General features: G+C 17.6%; 1 protein-coding gene across 1 annotated transcript; it reads right to left on the bottom strand.

Annotated features, from left to right (window-relative positions):
- Positions 1 to 9,065: 9,065 nt before the first annotated feature.
- Positions 9,066 to 9,643, bottom strand: MKS88_000067 (uncharacterized protein; the record flags this gene model as incomplete). Its single annotated transcript, XM_067214159.1, has 2 exons — positions 9,066 to 9,110; positions 9,275 to 9,643. 2 exons carry the CDS (start codon positions 9,641 to 9,643, stop codon positions 9,066 to 9,068), a joined length of 414 nt encoding a protein of 137 aa, XP_067075956.1.
- Positions 9,644 to 10,000: the final 357 nt, after the last annotated feature.

Below are 10,000 nucleotides of genomic sequence, written 5' to 3'. Positions count from 1 at the left end.
AAATATTATATTTTAAAATTGTACATTTTTTTTTTACGTGTAATTGATAAAAATAATTTATTATATAAAATTATATATACCATTATGTATTTTTATTAGAAAGATATTTCTTCGTTATGCATTCATTTATTTACGTATATCATAAAAATTCTTTTATAAGTAGGAGGTCCAATATAATTAAAACATTTTTCTTTAGGTTTAAATTTAATAGTGATAGCTTGAACAGTTCATTCCCCAATTAAGATTACACAATAAGTATGAAATTTCGCATTAGAGACAATTTTTTTATCTGTTTAATAATATATAATATTTAAGTAAAATCATACTTTTTTGCACCACATAACAATAGCTGTCTTTGCTTTATTTCTAACAGTGTATGTATAATATTACCCTTAATTTAATGGATCAACATTTATATTTTTACTAGTTAAATAATCATTAATAGTCGTTTTTAATCATAATATTTATTACCCCATTTAATAATTTTATGCAATAATAGATGTACATATTTTTGTATTATTTTACTTAATATAAAATTAACGGATAACGCACGATATATGTAATCGTTAATATAATAATAAATTTAAATTTCTAAATATATTCTAGTGTTTTTTTATATTTATTTTATTATTTATTCATTTGGATGGTGATTATCAAATGAATTTTTTCTTTTCTTCGTTCTACAATAGCACTTAATATATTATCTGCAATTTTATTTTTTCTTTTTTTCTTTATTCCTTCTCTAAAGTATTCTTTTAAAAATATATTTCATTGTATTACCTTCTCTCAAACAAATATATATCCTTTTTTTTTCTTTACTTTTTTAATAACAAAAAATAAAATATACTAATTTTCCCCTTTTCACCCCTATTTCCGATATATATTGTACCATAATATTGCATATAACTGCAAAATAAATTTGTACATAATTTAATGTATAAAGAAATATATTTGTGGGAAAATCATATATATCATGAATTGACTAAAACGTATATCATATATTACAAATATAAAAGGTGCAAAAGTTGATGTGTTATTGGAATGGCACGTAATGATAACTTTTATGTATTCATATAGAAAAACTAACCGATAAGTAGAGAAGGGATTCACATAGAAGTAAAGAAATAAAAAAAAAATGATAGATAATTTACAAAAGTTGTTTTTAATTAAATATTTTGAACGTAGAGAAAAAAAGAAAAATGGATAAATATTTTTTTTTTAATTAATGGAATTATTCTTTTGCTAAGAAAATAGTAAATAATTAACAATGAAATATAAAACCCGACGAATAAAAGGTTATATATTAGAAAGAAAATAGAGATAAAACAAACAGTTGTTATATCTAAGAATAAATATTGAAACATTTAAATTTTTTTTCTCTATTTAATTACTGAAGTTAGTACATTTTCTGGATATATTATTTAGGATTTATGCTTACAATACTGTACTTAAGTTTCAGATTTTATATTATAATAAAGAAGTGAATACACATAACGAAATGGAACCTTAAAAAATGCGTTAATCATTTACATTTTTAATTAAATATTAATTATAAATGTTCAATTTATAAAAATGATTCAGTATAATTTTAAACGAATTTTTAAATAATTGATTTTATAATATCCCCTAAATAATGTTCATAATTAGAATTAAATATTATGATGTTTAGTACATATTAAGTACGCACATCATTTTTACTGGAATAGTATAATAAAATAATGTTATCCAAAAATATATACAAAAAAAAGTTGACGATACTACATAAAAAACAAAATGTGTAACATATATTATTAGTGAAATAAGGATTTTGTTGTTTCTAATTCAGTATTTGTGTCACGCTGTATATATCAAAAATTCAGTATATATAATGTAATTATTATTTAATTATGAAAATAACTTCAAGAAAATTGTGAGGAAATAATATAATATGCTGTGAAATATTTAAGTCAAAATAAATTAAAAATATTTACATCAATGAAAAAATATATTTAAACTATGAAGTTTATATATACCTAATAAATAACTATTTTTTAAAATCGTTTAATATATATCTTGTTTCGTAAATATTCAATTATGGAAGTGATAAATAATATAAATTAATGTGAAAACAAAATACAAGTGGAAAAATACTTTGTGCTCATTAAACCCCAATGTGTATAATGTAAACATTCAATGAAATATATTAGACTAATCATATAATTCTAGAAAATTTTTATAAACAACTGTATATAACTGATAATCTGAAAACTATAATTATATGTTATCCCTATACATTCTCTAAATAATAATAAAGATAAGAAATATTATTATGTTAAAATATTAAAGAAATAAACATAGACCAATATTACATTACTTCAACACAATGATTATAATGCTTTAGAAAATATAGATATAATTAAACAAAATTACTTTTATGTTTGTTTTCACTAACAAACACGAGTTATCATATATATTCCAATTCTACATATAAATATAAATATTTTATATTTATCTGATAGAGATTTGAATGTTAAGTATTCCACTCTAAATTAACAAATATATTATCTATTCATATCTCATTAAACCTAATTCACAAATTTAAATTTTTAATGATACAAAAAATAAAAACTATATAAAACATATTTATATATTTACAATATAATATACATTAAAGTAATTTATGCAAATTATAACTAACACTACAATTAGGAACAATAAAAATAAAATAATTGGATTTTGCTCTTCAATTTATTATAAAGTTTCATAGTGCACAACTTGTTAAACAAATATCAATTATCTATGTTAAAAAATGATATTATTTTGTTGTATATTTATAATTTTATATATATACAATAAAAAAAAAAAATTTAATCCTGTTAAATGGACTGTTACAATACATATGATTTTTTGCTTATATCTGATAACACTTATTTCGTAAAATAAACATTTAATATATTTTTAAGTAAAAAATGAAATATAATTTAATACATGTAAAAGAAAAAAATTGTATTCATTTAGTTTCATTAAGTACAAAAAAAAAAAGACATCTTTATTTGTAATTTAAAACAAATGATAACTTTTTACATGTACGTAAAAAAAATAATCATTTAAGTCTACACTTTCGTAAAACTAATACCATTTTTTACTTATATAATTTAATATATCATACTAATGAAATTATATGAATTATGCTTTTAAAAATCAATATCAATGCATATGCTCATACATATTTCATGAAATTATAATTTAATACAGAAATTTACATATTAACAATGGTATTGTGTTAAGCTAAAATATTGCATTATATACAAATTCAGAACATTAAAATATTCAATTCACAAAAAATAAAAATATTATTTTTTAATGTTGTTTATAAAAAAAACAATGTATATGTAAGTACATTTATAATAATTAAGCAATTATGTTTATGTTTATTATGTATATTTATAAATATGTTAGTTTTTACTTACCATTAACGACTACACTATAGAATGAAACATGTTCCTTATTTTTCCTTTTTTCATTTTCTCTTTATAATTATTGTATGTTTTTTAATTTTTATGAACGTAAAACAAATCCTTAACATATATAGGATAAATGATACACTTAATAATACTCAATAAGATATTGCTCTAGCATCAAACTTTTCTAAAATAATGTAAAAAAAATTATCTATTATTAATAATGATCCTCATGATACTAATATACTAGATAAAATTATTTGTAATCTATGCCTTTTATGAATTGTCTTTTTTTTTGTCTTATCATTTATCAAAGAATTTTTTTTAATAAAATCTACATAATCAAGATGATTAAATAGCATTCTTTAAAAATGAGAATTTTTTTTCATCAAATACTAGATATTTATGTTCCTTGTATTGCTTACTGAATTCCTTCTTGTATAGTGAACTATTATTTTATTATTTATTTTTTCTAAAGCTTTACTTTCCATTGTTATATATAACTTTACCTTATTTAATTCCACTATAAGATATAATTTCTGTAATCCTTAAAATATTCAAAACATTTTCTTTCTCATATTTAGCCAGTAATCCATAACGTTTTACATCAAATGTTCTATCAAATTTGTATCCTCTCTGTGAATTTACTAAATGTATTCTAAAAAAAAAATTAAGTATTCATTGTTTTAAAAAATGAATAATGTCATTCTAAAATATCTATTAATAAAAATAAAAAGTGGAAATAACAAAAAATAAAAAATTGTTTAAATAATATTCTCATATCATGTCAATGTAAAAATAATATATCCAAATTAAAACGATAAAAGCAGTAGTATTAATAATAAAAAATGACTTCATTTGTTGTTCCCTGTTTTATATCCTTAAAATTGTAATATATTCAGTTAGATAGCAATTAAAAATAATATAATATACATATTATAAAAGAATACTATAAATATTTATTTATTTTTCTTATTATTTTTTTTATCTTTTTTTTGTAGAGATCTCATAAAATGTATATATAAATATATATATATAATGTTTTTTATAACATAGACAAAGAAAAATAACTATTAAAATATATTATAAACTTTTCATTTTAAATTTAATAATAAATACATAATTTTAATAAAAATAATTTAATTTGAATTTATTCATAAATATTAAAAATGTATAAAATTATTTCGTAATAACATAAATAATATATTATTAATTATTTAAAACCAAAAAAAAAAATTATATAGCAATATTACATAATATTCCGTTTATTTAAAATATGGAAAGTATAAAACGCACATAGTACATATTTCATCATGTATTAAGACATTAACTATTAAGTTCAATTAACTTTACCTATAAGTAGTTCTAATAATTACATTCGATTTTATGCAAAATTTTTTTCTTATAATTAGCTCTTTTTAATTATAAAAATAAATGAGAAATTTTTTATTTAATAAAAAAACTTTTCATCATAAAAATTATTAGATATTTTGTAAAAACTAAAAAGAATTTATACATAAAACACGATTAACACTTCAAAATTAGTATTGTGCTTTATTTATTTTTTAATGAAATTTTCCATATTTTGAAAAGATTATCAATATTAATATATATTCTTATGTATCCTAAAATTTACAATAACATAAATCTCGTATATCATTAAATACTTTTTATAATTACTAAATAAAAATTTTGTAATTGCACTACTTTTTAATATATTATTTATATAAATTAATATTTATATTTACTAATACAAAAAAAAATTTTCCAAATTAAAATTTTCCAAAATTCATTTTATATATTAGCAATAATACCATGGATATTTGGATTGAAATAAATTTAAAAATAAAAAACATATACAATATTATTCATTAGAAAATGTCATAGAACAACAATAAGTATTATTAAAATTATGCATTAATTTTTCTTATGAAGTTTATATAATTAATTTATTATTTTCTTTTTATTACTTTAAAGACATATACTATACAAGGTATACATTTAAAAAAATAAAATCAAACATAAATGAAACTTAAACAAACATATGCTCTTATATGAAAAATGTCATTAGTTGCAGATATATTACATACCTTAAAATTTTTTGTTGTCTTTATTATAACACAGTAACTAACAATTATAAAATTATTATATGTAAAAAAATTTATTCTAAGCTTATAAACAGATTTCATGTTTTTTCCAAAAAAAAAAAAAATTATAAATTAAAAAAAATAAAGAAAATTATCATTTTCAAAACAATTTTTTAATTAAATAAAATAATAACAGAAAATCAGAATTACTATATTTGTATTCCATTATTTTATATATGGAACTAATGTCTCATTTAGATATATTCTTATTTACTATTCCTTGAAATCTCTAATATTTGTTGATATTATAAATGTCTATTTTTAATTACCAACTTCTAAGTTTTTCACTTTTTCATAAAATAAAGGATCCATCTATGAACTATTTTTTTATTTATTATGTATTTAACATTTTATATGATATTAATATATATCGTAAGTAGATTTGTGACTTTTTATATTCATATCAATCTTTTAACTTTTTTTTATATACCTATAAATATAACTTAATAATCCCACTAGTATATTATCAGTACTCATTTAAATTATCATTTTACTATTTTAATTTTCTACATGATCAATATTATAATAGTACGTAGTAATAAATTTTTGCACAACAATATTTTTTTTAAAATAAAGAAAATACATATTATATGTTCTGTAAAAATTTTATTACTTAATTATTTTATTAATTAGTAATACTTTAATATCACAATTACAGTATATTATTTATTTTACTTGTACTATTAGTAATCAATATAGTAATTTATTCATGCAAAATTATATAATCTAATTAATATATCAATTGAACATTCGTATACACTATATGCGTACTTTAATCATAACGATTTTATTTTTAGATATATGTGTCTCTTTACTGTTTGTATATTTTTCCATTTTATCAATTATATTCAGAAGGCATTCGTATAATTGATTCTTCATATATGTTTACATGCAATTATATGACACAAGGCACAAATAATAATAATATTAGGATAATTTAATTTTATTCTTCAAAAAATTTAATAGCTTACTATAAAATTTTTAAAATTATGAAATACAACATTTATTAAGATATTATTTATAAATTATATTATGTTGTATTATATAATTCTTCCATATATGTAATGAGTGTTTATTTCCATTTAAATATGCATATAATAATATATATTTTATAAGTATTAATGCTAACATATTTCATATACAACATAATATTCCCCTGTATACATAAAATTATTCTGATACCTTATTCAGTATTCCACATATAAACATATTATATCTATAAATAACTTTTAAATAGTAAAAATACAGATTTATGCTGTTTGTAAAATAAGTTATTATTCCATTTTTATAAATGTTAATTTATATTTTATGTATATAATATTATCGACCTGTATTAATATATTATGCATTAATTACATGTAATTTCTTACTCAAAACATATTTGTTCAAATAATATTCACCAAGTTACATATTAAAATATAAACTATTTAGACTGTTCTATTTTCCAATAATACGTTAATTTAATTATATAGATTTAATATATAAGTTCTTTTAACTTTTTATTAATGTACTAATATATATGTTATCTTTTCATTTATTAGTATTACACTTTTTTTTTTTATTTATATATAATCTTTATTTTCTTTAGATTTTCAAGTATTATATTTTATTAAAATTATGAAAAATACTAAAGTACAAAATTGAAGAATTAATTAAACTATCACATAATTTCTGTATATTATTTAATGCACCACTGTAAATAAAAAGTAAGTGCATTATGAATATTATTTATATGCATTGAATTCTCATTATAATATAAATAGAAATTAAATATTCTTAAATCTAAATTCTAACGCATGCATACTAATTCCAGTTATAAATATTACTATATTAATGAAATTATTATTCAGTTATATAAGAATATTTTGATAAAACTAATAAATTATATATTCAATAATCCTCTCTTGGCTAAGCAAAATATATAAAAAAATAGTATGACATTATATAAGGACACTCAATTGCACAATTTTCATCTTAGAAGTGTTGAATATTATTAGTAAATAATTACTCAAACAAATTTAAATTATTCTTCAAAATTTCCGTAATTTAGTACTAATTTTAATTTATACATAGATATGCTAGTAAAATATATAATATTCCTTTGTACATATAATACTACATTTACCAATTATAAATTTACACAAGGAATTTTTATTATTTCCCTAAAATATATTTAAGGAACATTTATAAAATATGTAGTTTAAATGTAATTAAAAAAAAGTATACATTTGTTTTCATATAATTATTTTATCTTATAAATTATAGTATATTTACTTAAAAATATAAAGCAAGAATTACAAAAAAAAAATGTTACAATAAATTTTCTATAATTATACACATTATGACCCATTAAAGATAAATATATGAATGAATGTTAAACATCTATATTATTTATTTTTAAATATATGCTATGAATATTATAACTGTTTCAATTATAACCATTAATTTTTATTTATATTTATTTCCAGTATAAATACATATATATAATGACATAATTGTTTCCTATAATTATGTATTACATAATATTAAGGATTCTAATAGGTATTAAAATATTTAATATTAAATAAAAAATAAAAATTAATATAGAATTTATATTTATAATATTTTATTATAATGTTTATTTCTTTAGTTATTATGAAAATGAATTAAAAGTATGTTTTGCATAAGCAGTATATATAGATCGTTCTTAGATACAATAAATTAAAATTTTCAAAATTATATTTCATCTATAATTAATTCATTCCTAAAAAGAATATTATTTTATTTCATATTTACATTTTCGGACATAAAATATTCATTAATTTAAACATATATTTAAAATGTTTTCGTAGTAAATACTTATTATAATACATTTATACTATTATTATCTATAGTAAAAATTAACTAAATGTACTTTTTCTAAAACATCTCAAAAAAATCAGTCTATACATTTTATAATATACAGATAAAGGTATTTACAATTAATTTAGAATAGATACTACATTTATTTTTGTTAAAATTACGAAATAATCATTAAGAATATAAAAATGTACAAGAAATAAAAAAGTTCTACATCCATTTTATATTGTTGAAAACATAGAATTTCTTATTAATTTAACGAAAATATACTAAATACTCTTTCATATATGAATATTATAGAACTTCATATATTTCGTATACATATATTCTAATATATATATATATTTTTTATGTATTAATATTAAGTTTTAATGATTAATTAAAATAGTAATTTAAAAAATAAAACATTTACAAGCACTAATAATTAAGAATACATGATTTTATATTTTATATCAAAATAGTTATGTAAGTGTATGTGGTATTATTAAATTTAAGTAAACACACTCATATTTCTTATGTATATTTTATTTCTAAGAATACTACATATTTTCTTATACCATATTAAATATTTCTATTGTCAAAGGAATTAACAATACTATAACATATTTTAGGATTATTTACCTTTATTCTTTTATATCTTTCACGTTTTATCAAAGTATAAATAATACCCAATATTATTAACGCACTGAATAATATTAAAAATCCTGAAAAAAAGTATAATATTTCTTTTGGTAACTCAGACAATGATTCTACTAAATATTTTCGTACTACTTTATACATGGTATTTATTGTTAAAACTACGAATCCTGCCAAAAATATTGAAAATGTTGGAACAATTTATAATCCTACCTTTTTATTTACCATTTTTCGTGCATTTTCTTCATTAATTTCCATGTTATACATAATTTTATCTATAGAATATAATTTATTGAATATATTTTTTTCAAAAAATGAATCTATTCTATTGAGTGTAGAATATTGTTTTTTCATAGATAATTTATTCCTTTCTTCTTCCTTTAATACAATTTCTTTTATTATTTTTTTTTGTGATTTAGGGACTATGACATTCTTATATATATTTCTTTTTTTATTTATTAATTCAGTATCACCCTCGTATCCAAATGTATATCCAGACGATATTATATCCAATGAACTCTCTGATAGTAGTCCATTAGTTGTTAAACCTGAATATCCATCTAGTTTTTTCTTCTCATCCATACATTTACAATAGATATACTAAAAAAAATGTAAATATTCAATATTTATAAGTATATAATATTTCTATAATAAGAAAATGTAATGTTTATAAATAAAAAGTTAACTACTCCAAAAAATATAAGAAACTTTATTATAATATTACATTTTTGTTATGATGATATATCCAAATTAAAAAAAAAAAATACAAGTATTTTAATAAAAGTAAGTGACTTAAAATTTTCTTTCACTGTACAGTTTTTTAATAGTATTATATAGAGACTGATAAAAATATTAACAATATTTTAAATCCTCTAAATAATAATATAAACTTTTTATAGTATTTTTGAATTTTTTATTTTAATTTAAAGGTAATAAATT

This window comes from Plasmodium brasilianum (genome assembly GCF_023973825.1).
Source record: "Plasmodium brasilianum strain Bolivian I chromosome Unknown PB_00_01, whole genome shotgun sequence".
NCBI classification, from domain to species: domain Eukaryota; phylum Apicomplexa; class Aconoidasida; order Haemosporida; family Plasmodiidae; genus Plasmodium; species Plasmodium brasilianum.
The sequence above is the reverse complement of the archived record's forward strand: the minus strand, read 5'-3'. Positions and strand labels throughout refer to the sequence as shown.